The 20110-nt window shown below is 42.9% G+C and overlaps 4 protein-coding genes and 1 long non-coding RNA gene across 10 annotated transcripts in view; 4 read left to right on the top strand and 1 right to left on the bottom strand.

The window, feature by feature from the left end:
* The window catches only part of LOC135334403 (uncharacterized), a 130826-nt gene that overhangs the window by 2523 nt on the left and 108193 nt on the right, over window positions 1–20110 (top strand). The window lies entirely within an intron of this gene.
* Window positions 532–6910, top strand: LOC135334394 (serine/threonine-protein kinase TAO1-A-like). The gene is made up of 3 exons (XM_064529549.1): window positions 532–675; window positions 849–2227; window positions 4507–6910. The coding sequence occupies exons 2-3, from the start codon at window positions 860–862 to the stop codon at window positions 5422–5424; spliced, it is 2286 nt and encodes a 761-aa protein (XP_064385619.1). The 5' UTR covers window positions 532–675; window positions 849–859; the 3' UTR covers window positions 5425–6910.
* LOC135334414 (uncharacterized) lies at window positions 7557–11741 on the bottom strand. 5 transcript variants are annotated; one of them, XR_010394263.1, is made up of 9 exons: window positions 11599–11741; window positions 11433–11489; window positions 10893–10992; window positions 10732–10839; window positions 10543–10679; window positions 10171–10473; window positions 9996–10106; window positions 9027–9174; window positions 7557–7780 (listed from the first exon to the last, which is right to left on the bottom strand). It is a non-coding gene; the product is annotated as an uncharacterized LOC135334414 (long non-coding RNA). The 5 variants fall into 5 exon arrangements; XR_010394267.1 differs by lacking the exon at window positions 9027–9174 and adding an exon at window positions 9818–9876; XR_010394264.1 differs by having other exon boundaries at window positions 10171–10488.
* LOC135334389 (uncharacterized) lies at window positions 11854–16906 on the top strand. 2 transcript variants are annotated; one of them, XM_064529543.1, is made up of 3 exons: window positions 11854–11996; window positions 12443–13938; window positions 15920–16906. In XM_064529543.1, exons 2-3 carry the CDS (start codon window positions 12454–12456, stop codon window positions 16835–16837), a joined length of 2403 nt encoding a protein of 800 aa, XP_064385613.1. In that variant the 5' UTR covers window positions 11854–11996; window positions 12443–12453; the 3' UTR covers window positions 16838–16906. The 2 variants fall into 2 exon arrangements, with proteins under 2 accessions (XP_064385613.1, XP_064385614.1); XM_064529544.1 differs by having other exon boundaries at window positions 15929–16906.
* Window positions 16994–20106, top strand: LOC135334408 (dnaJ homolog subfamily C member 25-like). The gene is made up of 10 exons (XM_064529569.1): window positions 16994–17163; window positions 17739–17767; window positions 17822–17881; window positions 18139–18241; window positions 18457–18622; window positions 18825–18968; window positions 19330–19386; window positions 19439–19577; window positions 19631–19767; window positions 19819–20106. The coding sequence occupies exons 1-10, from the start codon at window positions 17043–17045 to the stop codon at window positions 19865–19867; spliced, it is 1005 nt and encodes a 334-aa protein (XP_064385639.1). The 5' UTR covers window positions 16994–17042; the 3' UTR covers window positions 19868–20106.

Genomic DNA, 20110 nt, shown 5'->3' on the forward strand with positions numbered 1-20110 from the left:
ACAATTGGGCTTATTTAAATCAGCCAAAACTTCATACACGTCTTCTTCACTACGACTCCGTATCACGGCAGATCCACGTACGTAGCCAACATCAAAGTCTTCCTGTGTAATATCTTGACACAGTTGGCTTCTTATTACTATCTTCAGATCATCACATGAACAGTATCGATATTACGAAGGGTAAAAGATCGACACACCTTACTATCGTCCTTACACACAGCTCTCAAAACAATTTTGTCCAGTTTGGTAGACTTTTCAATCGACAAAGGGTGACCTTGGCACCCTGACAGTGGAGTAACCCTAACTCTACTGCTGTTTACTGTCACACTGTGTTGTACTAAGTTTCTAATAGCATTTTGACTAAGATTCATTTTTCCTCTTCTATCTATGATTTTCCAAGCCACGTGTCTCAGTGGAGTCCAAAGTTCATACAGTAGAATGATTGATACGCATGCGCGGACTCTACGTGACAAGCAACCTGAAAACCTCTGTAAGCATCCATGGATACTGATGATTATCACTCGTCCGTGCCTAGTAACACTCGTGCCTTGCAGGCACTCGTACGATCGTGCAGTTACTGGCACAGAAGACTCGTGATAATCTGCAGTATCCATAGGATAATAATTATCATAATTATAGCGTAAATCCAAGCCAAGCCAAGCTTTTTTTTTACAGGTAAGATCAAGTGAATAGTTTTAACTGCATGTGCTTCTGTAAGCCTTACAGTAGCATATAGATAAAAGCCTTACAGTAAGGCTTACTTTTAATTCTAGCGGTCATACCATTACTTGTGTACAGTACATAGCCAAAGGATTATATATTTTACATATCCATGCTTATTCACACAGTAACGAATACAATGGCTGTAAATCCACAAGCTTTCGAGCAGTTCAAGCTGAGACAAATTCGCATCACTAAGAATGAGTTCGGACGAGGTTCCTACGCTGTTGTCTTGGAGCTAGAGTATCAAGGACTGAAATGTGCCGGCAAAAAACTTTATGAGGTTCTGTACGAGACTGGAATCGGGCATGCGGCACAAAGATATCTGGAGGAGTGTCGCCTGCTCAGTCAAACTAGACATCCCAACATTGTCCAATTTCTGGGAGTGTGTTTTGAGGAGAGCTTTCAGTTCCCCATCCTAGTCATGGAATTCCTCCCCACCAACTTGAGCAGCTGTCTCAAGCGCTATGGTATTCTCCCCGATGAGATCAACTTCTCCATCCTCCATGACGTCTCACTGGGCCTGGCCTACCTCCATGACCAAACACCAGTCATTGTGCACAGAGACCTCTCAGCCAACAACGTTCTCTTGTCCACCAACATGATGGCAAAGATATCCGATCTGGGGGTTGCTCGAATTTTGAACCTTACCCCCCTTCAAGTTAGTCGATTAACGGAGACCCCTGGCACCCCAGCGTACATGCCCCCCGAAGTTATGGTTGCCGACCCTCACTACGACACCAGTGTGGATGTGTTCTCCTTTGGGATCATGATGATTCACACCTTCACAGCAGAGTGGCCACTACCAAAGATTGGCCAGACACGAATCAATCCTGCTAATCCCAATGGTCTGATACCAGTGACAGAAGCTGAACGACGTGAAGAGTTTATTCGAAGGATTCCTCCAGACCACCCTCTGATGGACTTTATCATGCGCTGTCTCAGCAACAACCCCCAGCAAAGACCTACAGCAGCGGAGATAGTGAGTCGGATGGTGGGTGTGGTACTTGAATATCCTCCCTCTTTTGAGAACAGAGTGGAGATGCTCCAGCGAGTGAGTGCCCTACTGACAGAGAAAAGGGAGCTTGAGGAGGAGGTTGTGAGAAAGGACTTGGCAATCCAGGAGAAAGCAGGAGAGATCGAGGTACTGGTGGAGAAGAAAAGACGACAAGAGGAAGAAAGTGAAAACACTGTCGAACGTATGCAGTTGGTGCACTCTGTGGAAGCCGATCAAATTAAATTGGAAATTGAAGATCTTAAAAGTCAACTCGAAGATAAAGAGACAATTGTTAACACGAAAGATGAATTTATTATATCAAGAAATGCAAGGATTGTGGAATTAGAAACTCAATGTCAACAACTCACTGAGGAGGTGGAGCTACAAATTGCTCACAAAGATTCGATCATTGCCTCCAAAGATACTTCCCTTCATAAGAAAGAAGCCACCAATCAGAGTTTGAACAACCAACTCACCAAAACCCGAGACTACCTGACCAGCAAACCACAGGTGAGTTGATTAACACTGTATACCATAAAATTAGGCCTGGGATCGAGGCTAATGCAAAGCTAGTGGGGGGTATGGTTTCCTGGTATTGAACCACAAAAATATTATACGAGCATTTCTGCTGAGGGCTCTGGAGCCAAATATATAGCGAAAATTTTCACCCATGAACATTTCTCGCTATACAGTAAATGATTTGCTGTACAGTCAAGTTAAATAGGGCATTGAAATGATCTTTTTGTTGAGAAATTTTTTTGATTAGCCCCCATACCCCATCGAAATTCCTGGATCTGCCCCTGTACAGCCAATGGCTCATAATTATGCCTCGAGGCGTAGCCACACGAGGGATACGGTAAAGCTGACTGTGTGTGTGTATTCCAGCTGTAACTGCTCAACGGTTGCAATGTGACGAAAACTAACAGCTTCTATAGGCTTCTAGCCACGTTCTCTTGGATTTCGATTCGTGGATTAGCTAACTAAAGCTTCTTTCTCGAGTTACGGCTAGTTTGACTCACCCTTTAGAATCTTTCATCTGTTCGCACAAACTTTCTATTTAACACATGAGTTAGCCTTGCACTAAAGCGCTAGCTTTTCGTTAGCTACTAGAGTCAGAAAAGATCTGTTAGAACAGCTAACTAGCTAGCCATTGTGAACTTGAACTCTTTGGACACACCCTTTAATTATTCCTGTGAATGCAATGCGCATGCGCGCTCATTCCCACATGTTAGAGAATCCAGTGGCAGAATCAACTTACTTGAGGTCCTAGTATAGTATACCGGTAAGCCACAAAACAATGATAACATAATTATAGACTAGATAACAATAGATTCATGTACACAGTCTTTTCTTCTCAGTATTAATATAGATAGATACGTACATACTTCCTGCTTGTTTATATAATAATACTGTCTGTGCTATACTACTGTCTGTGCTTAAATTCTCTCTTAGTCTGTGCCTTTGGCAAAGGTTTGCTCCCACTGTTTGGCTACAGGCCATTTAAATAACATGCAGTTGCTTCAGTATCGTTGATTTAAGTCTGTGATTTTTTTTTTCTTTAAAATTTTTTATGCAAAAAAGCATACAGGGTTTACAACAAATAGCGCTAGGCTAATAAAACGTTGTCTACCTGGGAACGAACAGACGAACAAGGCAGTAAAAAAAAGAGAAAAAAAAAGAATGTTGTTCACAGCATGCATGCATGCAGTAACTACGGAGTGCAGGTATACAAACGGTGCAGGTGGTTTTTTAAAATGAGCGGGGTCTGTGCCGAGACAATTTCATCAGGCAAGGCATTCCAATGTTTGATGACATTTATGAAATATGAAAATTTGTGTGCATCTGTTGGTACAAACGGGGTGAAGAGTTGGACTGAGTTTAAACTTCTTGGAGATGGTTGTGGGTGGGGAGTGAAGGCTGTTGGAGGGATGCATAATTCTTTTCTTAGGATTTTAAAGCAAAGCTTCAACTTTTGCATGCGTCTTCGGATAGACAGTGGCTTTAGGTCCAGGGAGGAGCACAGAAATGGGTAGCTTGATGACCATGCAGTCTTGAGTTATAACTCTTCCCGCACATTTCTGAACGTTTTCCAGTAATTTTGTGGATTTGAGTTGGTGGGGGTCCCAAACTGCCCCGCAGTAGTCTAGCTTCGGGAGTACAGTGGTTTGATATCTTGTGGCGAAGGTGTTTTGGGGCGTCACGAAAGTTCCTATGTATTCTACCTAGCAGTTGTTTGGAAGACTTGGAGATGTGATTGAATTGTACTGGACTATACTGGCTATAATTTGACAAAGGTTTAATTTGCTCCCACTGTTTGGCTACAGGCCATTATTTTAAAACGATCAGTATACACTATACATGTAGTAACTGTGAACACCCCTTTCTTGTGAAATAATCAAAGCACATTGCAAATTATTTACCTCTTCTATAACACTCTAATACTTTTGAGCGAAAGCAAAAACATGGCGAGAGGCATTAGCAAGCGCACGCTTGCAACACTCGTTATGACAGCACTTTAAATGTCTTATTGCAGTTAGGTCATGCAAAGTCAATTTGTAATTTTTTGTGTGGCCTTAGAGAGTATAAGTGCAATAAGTTTTTATTTCACACTTTTTTCTAATCCTCATGATTCATAGGCATCAAGCCATCTGAAAAATGCTTGTAGCTAGCTAGCTTTTTCACTTATACTAGATCTACTTTCTAGTTTCATGTTAACATGAGATTAGCGTTACTGTACATATCCCCTAAATAAATCAACACACAAGTTATTGACCGTCTATATTCTCCAGTCCCTACAGGTTCAGTTGTCCTACAGTCAGTGCTCCGAGGCTCCAGTGGAGATGTCTGGGGGACTAGCAATAACCATCAATGGCAAGGTCTACTATGGTGGGGGAGTCTGTGATGGCGTTGATGACATGTTTTATGTCCACTGTTACGATCCGCCACAAGACTTTTGGTCAACTCTGCCCAGACTTCCTGTATGTTACTTTGGTCTAGGAGAAGTAAAAGGTGAACTGGTAGCAGTTGGCGGTAGGGATCCATCTCGCTCTAAATCCAACGTGGTACATGTGTGTACCAAAGGAAGGAACTGGAAACGGACGATTCCACCAATGCCCACAGCGAGGAGTTGGCCAGCAGTCGTTAGTCTCCCAACACATCTGGTCGTAACAGGAGGTCGGTTGAGCTCTGGTGGCTACACTGATAATGTTGAGATCTACAGCATCAGCACCTTTCAGTGGAGCGAGACAGACAGACTACCATATGTTTGTATGGACCAAAGAGGAATTGTCTACAACAACACAGTGTACCTACTGGGCGGATCTGACAACAATAATCTAAATGAGGTGTGTGCTGCTCAAGTCGACAAGCTCATCTCAGTAGACCGACAGCACGATGGTAGTGTCAACAAAGCTGACTCTGTCTGGAATACAATATCCAATACCCTGTCTTACCGGCCCTCCCCTGTAACGATATCCGACACCCTCTTTGCTGTTGGTGGACTGATTCGTAAGGAAGCAACTCAAGCGATCTACGCCTACTCATCCTCCATGAACTCCTGGCTCTACATTGGTGATCTACCATCTCCTGTGGCACACACTGCCACTGTGTCACTGTCTCCAGCAGAGTGCTTTGTGATTGGGGGAAGTAACAAATCAAAAAGACAATCTACCGTGCATAAAATTAGAATCACAGCAACTATTCCTTGATTATTATGGCTCGTGTAACAGACTGGACTATGAGAATAATACGTAGTGTACTATAATTAGATAACCTAACCTTTGTGATATGTGATTGTAACGACCTTTTGATTCAGTATGTTTTTGGAGATGATTACTGCCGAGATTGCATTGAGAAGAAATCTAATTGAATCCTCCTAAATACAGCTAGAAACCGTCTCCAAAAGTACTCGAAGGAAGGACTATCTATCCTTTGCAGGATATTTCACTCGAAAAAGAAATCGTGAAGGAAGGAGGTCAAGTCCAGACGACATGGCAAGTATGGAAGAGACTCAAGACTTGCCGGTTGGACGAGCTTTCGCCTTGAACTCCAGACATCTGGGAGCAGTATACGTGAAGGAAATAGAGTAAACAATGGAACTTCGCACGACACGTATTTTCGAACGATTTAGCACCACGGTAAGCAAAAACAAACAGCGTTATGCACCCTACACAAGCCGACTTACATGCCTTAGGAACAAGCTGGGTTGAATAGCAACGCTTAACGTCGTAGCTCTTGCAATGATGACGTAATAATCCAGAAAACAAAAGTGTGCGATAGTTGGAATTTCGAAAAAAGTAATGTATCCCCGAACCGAGGTACTTGCCGCTTTAATTAGCTAATATCGAGCTTCCCATCAGCTTTAGTATGTCCTATTTAGTATATACGTAAGCAACACTAAAATTACTTCACTGCTACTCAAAACAAACAATAAACTTTCAAACAGTAAGTGCTGAATCAGCACTTTTAACACCCACGTGGATGGTTGTATAAAATCTGTCATTATGGACATACTAAAGCTGATGGGAAGCTCGATATTAGCTATTTAAAGCGGCAAGTACCTCGATTTGGGGATACATTACTTTTTTTCGAAATTCCAACTATCGCACACTTTTGTTTTCTGGATTATTACGTCATCATTGCAAGAGCTATGACGTTGCTATTCAACCCAGCTTGTTCCTAAGGCATGTAAGTCGGCTTGTAATTGTGTAGGGTCAGATTCTGCATAACGCGTAACGCTGTTTGTTTTTGCTTACCGTGGTGCTAAATCGTTTGAAAATACGTGTCGTGCGTAGTTCCATTGTTTACTCTAGCCAAAGGCAGGTAACTGATACCGGACCAGAACCTAATAAGGAGCATCGATCAGATGATGAGATCGAATCAGAGGAGCATCGATCTGACGAGGAACCAAGCGAGACCGGATCCGAACCTATTAGGAAGCATCCAGTGGTAGATGCACCTAACCCGTTTCTACGAACACGATCAAGACGTATCAAACCCCCTAAACGTTTAATGACTATCACGGTTAACGCTCGAGACGAGCAGTCCGGGGTATGTAACAGACTGGACTATGAGAATAATACGTAGTGTACTATAATTAGATAGCCTAACCTTTATGATATGTGATTGTAACAACCTTTTGATTTAGTATGTTTTTGGAGATGATAACACTCGTGATAATTATAGAGTTAAACATGCCAAACTGATGAGATAGTAGTTGCATGAAAGGTGTAGAGGTTTTCGATCCCCCCAAAACAAATTTTATGGACCCTTCAACAAAATTTGGACCCTCCACCATTAAAACTCTGTCTATAGGGTCTTTATTAGCCTCGTTCCCAGGCCGATTTGTCTCTAAAATAACGCTATAGGTCGACAACCGCGTTATTTTAAGTTGACCTGCATGGCGTTGAGAAAAATCGGTCTGGGAACGAGGCTAGTGTCTTAATCTACAGATGTGTCCAGTGGCTGATTATTTCAATAGGCCTGGAACCGAGGCTACTGTATATATATACATGTAGCTTCTAGCTAGTCTCCCACCCGCCCTGATTGATCCAAACTTATATGTTAGCCTCGATCCCAGGCCGCATGCACTTCCTCTGAGAGGCCTGTGAAGGAGGCTATACTTATACGTCTGATCATAGATCCTGTATCTATGGTGATCGTCTACATAATTATGGTTAAATACCCTTGTAAAAACTTCAAGTAAAAGAGGCTCGTGCGTGCGCAGCAGGGATATAGTGTGTGTCGGTTGTGTGTGAGTCAGTTAACAAACTACACTATAATGCTTGCATGTGCATGTATAGTATGATATTATCCTATGGATACTGAAGATTATCACGAGTCTGTGCCAGTAATATTTTTGGCTATATCTTCTATTTATATGCATGAACAATGACAACTGTAAGAAAAAAGAAAGCCTGCGAACGAGGCTAGTAGAAAAATACTATAACCTATATTTATTCAGTGATCTGGTTGTTAGTCTGCGTGCATGAGTTGGTGAACAAATGAACATTTTCCCCATCATCCAAACTCTGCCAGGAAGTATGGGACACCAGTGTACGCAAGCTGTGTGTGTGTGTGTGTGTGTGTGTGTGTAGCTAAACAAAGAGAAACATCGATCACTAAAAGGCTTAGAGAATGGTACTTATATAGATCCCATTTTAGCAGGGAACTATAATTATGAGCTATATAATTTTTATAGTACCAGTACTATATATGGGCTACAAAGTGCAACATCAACATTACATTTTTATTGTGATTTACAAGGATACACAGTCATTATAATTATAGCTAGATGCTTCGTCTAGTAACACAACCTTACAAGTACACACAGTTTATGTTGAAGTCATAATTATGAATAATTATAGTACACACAGTTTATTAATAATTATAGTAACGATGATGCAGTGCATCATTAAAAATTAAGTATTTGCGTTCTGCAGTGCCGCTTTTATCTCACTCTTGCAGCTACCAGTAGCTAGACTAAGTGCTCTAGTGCAGTTACTAAGTAACTATCTATTAACAGTTTTTGCTATGCATGATTCTCAAGATACGGAAACTGCCTTCAATGCGAGTTTTTATGTAAACTATAGCCAGAGCGAAGCTTTAATGTTACTTGAGGCTTGTTGGTTTCAGAGTCTTCTTTGTGTTAATATATAGCCTAGCTTGCTTAGCACTATTCTAAATCAGTTATAGGCCTCGTCCAACGGTCACTATGTAATAGTTAGATAATGGGCATGAGGTATCTATGTGTTATAGTGTCCCTCATCCCTCGGGCTACGCCCTCGAGCTTTGGGACACTATAACCATAGATACCGAATGCACATTTAGATCCCAAAACCTATTGGCTACTAGAAATGCACTAGCTTAGCAACAGTCAACCTATCTATATAAACAGTCAACCTAGCAACTGCACCTGATTCATTTCTTTTGAAAATTAATATCTGGCATCTCTGTGGCTCTACTAAATCTTTGTCTACGGTATAGCGGGTCAGTTTCGTGGGGTAAAAAATTCGTTCAACTAGAGAAACGGTAGTTTTCGTGAGTAAAAATTTCGTTTAGTCTCGTGGCTGCACAGCATTCCTACGTTCAGATAAGCCACGCCTATAGAGTAGTGTTTGTGTCTGTTTGTTTGTGTCTGTGTCTGTCTGTCTGTCTGTGTAGACTGCTACATGCTGCTCAAGGATGGATCAAGTGCAAGTAAGAGTTTCTATTGGCTTCTAGTCATGTTTTCTTAGATGATTTTAATTCGTGGATTTGCAACATAAATTAATGCTTAATTCGTTCTCGAGTTACGCCTAGTTTTGCTTACTTGGAATGCCATTGCAGCCTTTTCAGAAGAGCACGTAGCCAAACAGAGGAGTAGGAAGATGTTTTTGTAAGGGGCTGCTTTACAAATCTGGGGGTCCGGGGGCTTGCCCCAGGAAAATTTTGGCACTCTACATTCCCGGAGATTAATTCTGAGCAAATTTGGTATAAAATTATCAGTATCACAATGTTTATGCTATATACTTTAAATCTATAGAATCTGTTAAGTGGGTATGAATATACAATAAAAAAGATTGCATTGCATGTGTCATTGTACTTCGGAGGAACGTTTCAATCTTCGCAGTGAAGAAAACGAACGTTTTAACTACAGCATGGATCCAATTACACTTGATCTATAGTCTAGCTACCCTCTTTAGTAGCTGTTCATGGCTACCATTGATGTCAAAAATGAGAGGAGACTTGCTTGTTGCAGATTCGCAATGTGCTTGCTCTTTATAAGAGATATCTACGATGTGGTTCATCTAGCTGACCTTTGTACTGTGTACGTAACTATGCTAGTGCTTAGTAACTAATAGCTAGCTAGCTACTAGCTGGACTTCTAGCTAGCTGCTCCGAACTTCATGGAGCAAGTAGGTAAGGTAGCTTGAGATAAGGGGGTGCTCCAGCATCCTGAGCACCCGTGCTTCCTACGCCACTGCCAAACTTGGTACTCTACTTAGTAGTTAGCTCTGCACTAGAACGCTAGCTATTGGTAGCTGCAAGAGTGAAAAGAGAGCTACAAGGCTATATACAGTATAGAGCCGCAGCCATTAATTTAGCTTTTAGACTTCGTACTTTTGGCATCCTTTTTAGCATCAATCATAGTCAATTCATTTCCCACTCCTTGAGTTTTCCTATAGATTCAGCGTAAAAACATTATGATATCTGTGTGTATTACTTTATGTTATGTACCTTTGACACATTCAGCACCCGCGGTGCTTTCATTACTTACAATAAAGTAAGTTTTCCTTACCAAAGATTTGACTAGTTCAGTGTAGGGACAGTTGGTGGCAGTGGGTGGTTGCTGAGTCAGCTTTTTCTCGTCCATGGAGCTCATGGGTGTGACAGAGAATGCATACAGGTACTGCAGGTATGAAGATAATGTAATCATTAGTAATACTAATGGGACTAGAATGATTTCAACTGACTCTTTTCTTCTTGTCTGGATTTCCAACTTTAAGAATCGTATCACATGATGTGGCTTGCCTTGGAGGATTTTGTGATTCCTGCATGAAATGAAGCACAATACAGTTAGCATCAAAAGTTGTGGAGGTATTACTGTGTAGGGATTTAAATGAGGCCATTAAAAATGAGAGATATAAGACGAATGTATAAATAATAACGTTAAATGACTTTCTGAAAGCTTAGAAAGATGCTTTTCAGATGATGTGTGGAGCTGCAAAATGGTAGCCAGGCTTGAGACACATGGCCAGTTTACTCAGAGGTCCATCCTGCATGAGCATAAACTATATGTTATTAAGTACTGGTCCATCCTACAATAACTGGGAGCTAGGTCTCACAGGAGCCACTGTGAACTTGTCCACTGCCCCGGGCCAATCAGAGGTGAGGAGAATGTCCACTCCACGGTAGCCCTCTCCACTGCACTGACCCTCCAGCCAGGACACATCAGAGCCAGTGAGCCAGTGAAATATTGTCACTAGAGGGAGAAACAAAAACTACTTCTCCCAGTTATTCGGAAGAGAACTTACCAATAGGTTATCTCCCTTATTTGATACTGATAGTTCCTCCGTTGGTATAGCTCCCACTAAGATAGGCCACCCTCAGACCACTGGACGCACTGTACACTCCACGCTGACCTGTAATGGAGTGTGACTCATGTGTGTACTGATAGAACATGCATACACTGTACCTAGACATGTGACATTGGGGCAGAGCTCTCCTCCATCACGTGACAAGTCTCCATAGAACTGGGCATGCTCAGTTGAACACGAGCCAAGTCGGTAGAGGCACTGTGCATGGGGGTGTAATAAATGTTACGTTAGCAGTGGCGGATCCAGGAAAAATGAAAGGGGGGTTCCAAACTAACGAGCGCGCAGCGCGAATTTTTTTTGTTACGCCCACTTCCTGTCACACGGACTAGGGAAAAATCCCATACTCTGCCAGGGGAAGTCCCATAATAGACTTGCGTAGAGCTAGCTAGCTGCCACGAACAGTCAACTAGCTAGCCTAGGCTAACCTGAACACTCCTTTGGCAGTTGATACATCAAAACAACAGGTTAAATCATTGAATCAAATTACAATAGCTACAAAAACTGATAAATAGCTAGCTGGTGTCATTAAGCTTCTTCTAAAGTTAGTTCAAAAGGGGGGGTCAAGGGACCCCATGGACCCTCCTCTGGATCCGTCACTGGTTAGAGGAAGGTTATTTCAACATTGCTTAATTACGTACCTATTTCCACCCCCTCCCGATACTTGCTCCACTCCTCCTAGATCCTGGCAGTCAGAGCTAAAGAAAGATACAACACACAATAGCAGCTACATAAAGGGACAATAAATGCACTGGCACTGCATGCAGTGTATACGTGTGCATCCATTGAATCAATGAATGTATCTACCTCAAAATCTTTGTTCTTGGAGAGGATGCTCTGGACTTTGCTATTAACAGTTGCTTGAAGTGACCCTCCACATCTCCACACACCGACACCAGACTGAGTGAGGGGGAGAAGGTAGTTAATTCTAGGTGAGACAGCGACGTTCATGATCCGAGACATTCAAATACAAACCACACTCTCTACTATACCCTGATCCTAGATATATCCTGGAAGAGAAGGGCGTGTGTCGTAAAACCACACTCTCTACTATAGTACTATACTCTGATCCTGAAAGAGAACGGCGTGTGTCGTACCATGACCTTTTGCTTCTGCCTTATCTGCATAGATCCAGAGATTGATCTGCATTGTGTTGTCTGGCGTGGCATCTTCACCAAGATCGATCAAGCAAGGTTTCTTTACAGGTAAGTACGGTTAGTTTAAATATACAATACTGTAACTGCATATATGGTCCTGTAAGCTAGGCTGTATAGATAGATCTACCTCAAGTATTTTCTAGTGTACATTCCGTGAATGCAAAGCAAGGATTCTTTTTATTGCGATTGCTTGAATCAACTACCGTAGCGTATTATCACTATAGCGCGAAATTTTCAAGGCACTTATATTTCAGCATTTTGTTGCACAATGTTCGTGGAAATGACTGCTTACCGGAAGCCACGCGTATTAATCTTTGCACGTTATAGCAGATCATTCTAATTAAAGAACAATTTTGTGGACTTAATTTTCGTGTACGTGTAAGATTGCTAACCCCAGAAATCCGCGAAAATTAAGCCCCTCAAAAATTTCGCGCTATATGGTATATATTATAATAGCTGCCTATTTAATATTGCATGCTTTTCTATTCACACAGTATCGAAGACAATGGCACAAGCTTTCGAGCAGTTCACTCTGAGACAAATTCGCATCACTGAGAATGAGCTGGGACATGGTTCCTACGCTGTTGTCATGGAGCTAGAGTATCGAGGACTGAAATGTGCCGGCAAGAAGCTTCACCGAGCTCTGTACGAGGCTGGAATCGGGTATGCAGCACGAAGGTATTTGGAGGAGTGTCGCCTGCTCAGTCAAACTAGGCACCCCAACATTGTCCAGTTTCTGGGAGTCTGTTTTGAGGAAGGCTCTCAGTTCCCCATCCTAGTCATGGAGTTCCTCCCCACCAACTTGACCAGCTGTCTCGAACGCTATGGTATTCTCCCCGATGAGATCAACTTCTCCATCCTCTATGACGTTTCACTGGGCCTGGCATACCTCCATGGCCAAACACCAGTCATTGTGCACAGAGACCTCTCAGCCAACAATGTCCTCTTGTCCACCAACATGACGGCCAAGATATCCGATCTGGGGGTTGCTCGAATCTTGAACCTCAACCCCCTTCAAGTGAGTAGAATGACGGAGACCCCTGGCACCCCAGCGTACATGCCTCCTGAAGTGATGGTTGCCGACCCCCACTACGACACCAGTGTGGATTTGTTCTCCTTTGGGATCATGATGATTCACACCTTCACAGCAGAGTGGCCACTACCAAAGATCGGCCCCACCAGAATCAATCCTGCTAATCCTGACATACTGATACCAGTGACGGAAGCTGAACGACGTGAAGAGTTTCTTCGAAAAATTCCCCCAGACCACCCTCTGATGGACCTCATCATGCGCTGTCTCAGCAACAACCCTCAGCGAAGGCCTAGAGCAGCGGAGATAGTGGGTCGGATGGTGGGTGTGGTACTTGAACACCCTCCCTCCTTTGAGAACAGAGTGGATATGCTCCAGCGAGTGAGTGCCCTACTGACAGAGAAGAGGGAGCTTGAGGAGGAGGTTGTGAGAAAAGACTCAGCAATCCAGAAGAAAACAGGAGAGATCGAAGTACTGGCGGAGGAGAAAAGACGACAAGAGAAAGAAAATGGAAACTTTGTCGAACATATGCAGCTGGTACACTCACTCGAAATTGACCAGCTCAAAATGGAAAATAACAAACTTGAAACTGAACGAAGTGTGGAGGTAGAGGACCTCAGAGTTGAATTGGAGCTCAAAGAATCATTGGCTGTCACAAAAAACTCTACCATTGCTAGTTTAGAAACTCGATGTAAGCAACTCACTGAAGAGGTGGAGCAACAAATTGCCAACGTCAACTACACTCACAACGAGCTTGCATCTAAAGCTACGAAAATTGTTCAACTGGAAACAGAGCAAGCAGACAAAAACTCTATTATCGCTTACAAAGATTCGACTATCGCTCGCAAAGATTCGATCATTGCCTCCAAGGATACCTTCCTTCAGATGAAAGAAGCCACCAATCAGAGTTTAAACGACCAACTCACCAAAACCAAAAACTACCTGACCAGCAAACCACAGGTAAGCTCATCAACACTCAACACTGTACAACTAAGTGCACACATCTAAAATCTGATACCATCTTTTCTTTTACTATAGTGCCAGTAGTTTATACTTTTCCAATCGATTGACAAGTTTTTAATCGATAGGATATGTGATTCTAAGAAACGACATTGCCTCAATACTTAGCATCTAATCTATACCTTTACGCTTACAGCAATACTATACTATAAGCACCACTTCAAAAGAAGGTGCCGATCTTGAATACCGGTTTTTATTTGTGTGACTGGCTGGATACTAGCAAGGGCGTATAAAGAGAAGAGGGCATGCAACTTGCACTATTCTCAGACTCATACTGTTACAGTAGCTATTTTTAGAACTGCCCACAAAACGCCCATGCGTAACCTTTGACCGCGTAATAATGGTAAATTAGAATCTGCTGCACTTGCTAGCTAGCTCGATGATTGCATCATTCACCATTCAGCATTGACACAAAACCCAGCAATACCGGTATGGTTCGTACTAGCAGTATCAAAAGCAGAGGCAAAGCATCCAATTAACAGCACCAAACCTGCTCGAGGAAGTCCTGTTCCCTGCATTACTGATAGAGATCTACCAGTAGTTACCCGAGGCGCGTGGGCGGCCACGAGTGTAGTAGCTAGTCGTCTGGTTTGTTTCTCTGTATCTGAGTCTGCTTACCTGGATTCCATAACACTGCGTTTACAGCATGGATAGCCTTCACACAACAAGTTTTAAGTTAATAGCTTCTTAGCTTCGTTGTCAAATAAAGCTAAGAAGCCTCACACGCTGGCTGCTTGGCTGCATGCGTCTTTTATTCGAGGTGCGAACTTTACAGCTGAAGTGATCCCGTGTACCAGGAACAATGGAACAGGGTCAAGCTAAAGGTTAATTTGCTAATCCTGATCCCTGAGGAGGTACGACAGTTTTTTCCATTGTGGAGACGTTTGCTTACATGGCAGTTTACCGCGACTTTGCCATGACAAACTTTAGGCATGTAGAAAGTTTATAACTAACTGTTTAGCTATAATACATAGTAACTCCGTAAATAACACCGCTCACTTGTTTGTCCGTATACTGTATAGCTGGTTATTGAAACGAAAATTTAGTGTCTAGAAAATTGGGTATTGAAATCTCTCTACTGTAGGGGTGTGGTTATTTTAACCTCCATCCTCAAAAATATAATCCTCGAAATGTTTGGTTTGGGCAATCCACAAAAATTGAAAATAACCCGCTATACTGTATATGATTCTATTTGTAGTACCGTATAGCGCGAAATTTTTGAGGGGCTTAATTTTTGCGGATTTCGTGGGTTAGCAATCCTACAAGTCCACGAAAATTGTTCTTTAATTAGAATTATCTGCTATATAACGTGCAAAGATTTAAAGGCCTGGCTTCCGGTAAGCAGTCATTCCGCGAACATTGTGCAACAAAATGCTTTTAGAGGCCATTCCACGAAATATAAGTGCCTATACAGTATATCCGGCATCTGATATCAAGTATGCCGATCATGTACGGTACATAGCGAGTTGCATGCCGTTTTCTCTTTATACGCCCTTGATACTCTAGTCAGTATCACTTAGTACTATAATTGCTGTTTAATGTTTCGCGAATTGCTCAAACTAAACATTTGTTTCCGAAAATAGAGGTTCAAATAACTATACACCCCTGCAGTAGAGAGGTATTTCAATATCTAGAGGTAAACCATGATTCCCACGAAAATCACGAAAATAACCAGCTATGTGGTAATAGCATGTGACCAAGTTGCCTATATTGCATAAAACACGGGGGGATTCTCATGCTATAGATCACAGCGACCCCTTACCAAACCATGCCTCGAGGCTACGCGACCGTGTAATAATATAACACGGAAAGGACTCTACAACTTTTATTATACCCTTGTAAGATTTAGCGTTACATGTACATTTCAAAGTGTCCTAAATTATTTGCAGCATACGAAATGACTCTCTGTATAATTCTCCAGTCCCTACAGGTTCAGTTGTCCTTCAGTCAGTGTTCTGAGGCTCCAGTGGAGATGTCTGAGGGACTAGCAATAACCATCAATGGCAAGGTCTACTATGGTGGAGGAGAATGTTATGTCGGTGATGACGAGTTCTGTGTCTACTGTTACAATCCACCACAAGACGTCTGGTCAACTCTGCCCAGACTTCCTGTACGATGGTTTGGTCTAGGAGAGGTCAAAGGTGAACTGGTAGCAGTTGGTGGTGTTGATTCATCCCACTCTAAATCCAACGTGGTACGTGTATTTAATGAAGGAAAGAACTGGAAACTGACGATCCCACCTATGCCAACAGCGAGGGATTCACCAGCAGTCGTCACTCTCCCAACACATCTGGTTGTAGCAGGAGGTGATGTGGGCCGTGTTGTCTACATTGATAATGTTGAGATCTACAACATCAGCACCTCCCAGTGGAGCGAGACAGACAGACTACCGTATGCTTGTGAGGACCAAAGAGGAATTGTCTGCAACAACACAGCATACCTAATGGGGGGATATCACGGCAATTATATAAACAAGGTGTTAGCTGCTCAAGTCGACAAGCTCATCTCAGCAGACCGACAGGATGATGCGAGTGCCAACAAAGCCGACTCTATCTGGAATACAATTCCCAACACACCATCTTACCGCCCTCTCCCTCTAACGATATCTGACACCCTCTTTGCTGTTGGTGGAAGGGATTGTGAAAGTGAAACCACTCAAAGAGTCTACGCCTACTCATCCTCGATGGACTCCTGGCTCTACGTTGGTGATCTACCATCTCCTGTGGCAGACGCTGCCACTGTGTCACTGTCTCCAACGGAGTGCCTTGTGATTGGGGGAAGAGACGAAGAAAAAAAATCAACTGCGTATAAAATTAGTGTCTCAACAACTATTTTTTGATTGTTTAGGTATTATTGTTTTTGTGAAACTATTTTTGGTGTGAAACATTTTTTGCAATGTCAGCTTAAACGTAGTCTCATAAATTAGCCGCCCTTCCTGGAGTGTTATTAATTAGACGCCCTCGCTATGAGTGGTGCTAATACGTACTTAGCCTCGAATCTGAGGCGCAGGCTAATACTCAAACTCGACTTGAACTTAACTCCTGATGAAAACCATGCTAAATAGACTAACTGTTCTCCTGGTGTCCTGTGCTCTGTCAGCGTTGTTCTCCAGTGCTGCTGGTCTCCTGGAGGGACTCTACTGTGGCAAAGAGAGCTGCTATGACGGTCAGTCCCTACACTCACTAATTGACAGAGTGTGTGTGGTTGGAGTTGTGATTATGCACTTATCAATGCCAGTCCCCACTACCCCCTAACCGTAATCCATGCGGAGGGTTTAGTGGGGATTATCAATATCAACTGCCCCACCCCTGGGGGCCTGATTGAAATCAAATCCCCACTTCCCCTCCCATACCCGTACCCCCACTTAACAACCCCGGGATTTCTACACGCGTGCATGTACTAACTTTTCCAGATATTATTGCTGTAAGTTTAGGAAGTCAAATTTCCCACCCTATCCCGCACCTCGGGGTTACTTGCTGAATCAAAACCCGACTATGTCCCAAATTCCCCGCAGGCCTGGGGGGGGGGGGGGGTAGTGGGGACTGACATTGATAGGTGCATTATTAGATCTGGCTAGCTAGTTCAATGCATGTAAATCATTTTAGAGCTGACTAGAGATGCTGTCATTTGTTGAAACAGGTGCATCAGTATAATTATCTGTATAAGTCATTTCTTCCTAGATTCTATTATCCAGGCCAACACCTGACTAGCTGATAATTATTCTCGTTCCCTACATGCAGTTCTTCAAGTGGACAAAGATGTCACAGCTGTAAGTACATGGTGGAGCTATTGACTGTGGTCATACACTGTTGCTTGGTTACAGGCGGAGATCAGGAGAGCCTATCGACACCTGGCACTAGAGTACCATCCTGACAAGAACAAGGTAACAGAGGAAGAGTTGGTTGTCTCAGTAGATATACAGGTAGTCCTAAACTGTCACAAAATACTTTGTAAATGTAGTTCGTCAGACAAATAAGTTTGGACAGTCCTGATATTCTCACCAAGTGCCATAGTAAAGTGAATTTGAGTGTAGACAAATGGAGCATTGCAACTTTAGACTACGTGCATACATTGTATGTAAAATGTATACATGTAGACTCCATTTCTTTGTGTGCCCTAATACCTCACTCCCCCCTCCAGGCTGAGGGCTCTAGGGAGAGGTTCCAGCTCATTAGCACGGCCTACGAGATACTAAAGGATGAGGAGGAGAGAGCAAACTATGACTACATGCTTGAGAACCCTGGTAGGTACAGGGCTAGGGGGTAGTTATTACTCACTACCTATAGCTAGTAACTAGAGACAGTTCCCCTGCAATTGGTGATATCTTTCCATGGCTACCTCTAATGGCAATTCTCTGTTTGTATATTAATTGGATAGTTATGCTGATGAGTTGTATTGTAAGGAAATAATAACTATAATAGCACCATTCACATCAGTACGCTTTACTGCCCCCCACAGAGCAAGTGTACCGTCACTACTATCACTACTACCGTCGTCGAGTGACCCCCCAGGTGGACATCCGAGTGGTTGTGGGTGTGGCCATCAGCGTCATCTCTCTGGTCCAGTACCTCGGCTGGTGGCACTCATACAATACAGCCATCAGTGCAGCTCTTAGAATGCCAAGGTCAGACTAGCAAATATTGTACATATTTTGTAAGAAACGTGTGCGGATGCTTTTTCAGGTTTTAAGAGCTGTCTTTGAGGGTCCATTACTTATACTAGGAAGACACACCCACAATGTGTGAATGAGATGTTCATGATTGGCTTAATTAGCCTAAAATCATCCTTAGAAGACATGCATGATTTAACTGTCCTAATGTCCCCAGATATCGTGGTAAGGCTAAGGAGCTGGCGGTGGAGAAGGGGTTGTTGAAGGAGGGTCAGAGACGGAAGGGCCTCTCAAGGGAGGAAATAAAGAACGAGGAGGAAACTGTGCTACGGAGAATTGTGGAGGAGAATCTCAACATTCTGTGAGTCAATAATGTAACTACAAGTGCTAGCTAGTCTTATATAGGTCAGGTCGTGTATAATGTATTAGAGATAGACTACGTATTTTATTCACAATTTGAAGTACAGTTGAGCCTCGGTTATCCGAATCCCGGTTATCCGAATCCTCGATTATCCGAATGCTAGAGCATAGTGCAATCTGAGCATGCGCAGTAGGAAATTGCCCACGTGGCTGGCAAAAAGAAGCCAGCTGGCATGTTTTGATTATCCGAATATTTCACTTACCCGAATGGGCCCGGGGACAAAGGTGTTCGGATAACCGAGGCTCAACTGTACTACCATGTCTCGATGTTTTACATTGTAAGGATTTCTCTGTTCTTGTAGCGGTGGATACAGTAAACCTGTGTTGTGGGATGTGCTCTGGTTCAAGATCGTGTTCAGGTAAGCTCACTACTCACACCCTTCACATCCCACACCCTTCACACCCACACAGTCCGTATTACCTCCTACGCTACCTCTATTGGTACGGCCGGTGGGTGTGGTTGTTCACGCTCCGTGGTCAGTCCTACGGCACTGAGGAGGTGGTCTATCTCACGAGGAGACAGCTTGGACTATCCATCACTCAATGGGAGGTGAGAACAGAACAACACATTGTCTTGTTTAATTTATTGCCTCACACACACAGTCTCTGGAGGAGGTCAAAAGGTTAGAGCTGGTGGACAGGAAGTTGTGGGAGGAGTCTAACTGGACTGAGTACAAGGAAGAAAGAGAAGAGGAAAGAAAGACGGCGCTGCTAGATAATTCCAAGTACAAGAAGTACAAGTGAGAAAATTATTACCATGACTACAATACCCGGTACCCCCACCCTCACAGGAGATACATGAAAAGCACTGGACAGAAAAGAGTCACCGCAAACAGTTAGGGACAATCAGTTTGTATAAATTATTTTGCTTCGGTTAATTTACTCTAGGTAGAATCATTGAAACAATCATTGACATGATCCACACGCCTGGCGCATGCGCACCAAGCCATTGTGTTAGTAAGCAATTTCAATCACAATTATTATTAAATTTATTATACATGTAATTGTTTTCATTTTTACATAATTTTTTACTTTATTCTGTGTAAGAAAAGTGTAAGACATCATTGTTTCTAAGTAGATCTA

Source organism: Halichondria panicea, chromosome 3 (genome assembly GCF_963675165.1).
Source record: "Halichondria panicea chromosome 3, odHalPani1.1, whole genome shotgun sequence".
In the NCBI taxonomy this organism is placed as follows: domain Eukaryota; kingdom Metazoa; phylum Porifera; class Demospongiae; order Suberitida; family Halichondriidae; genus Halichondria; species Halichondria panicea.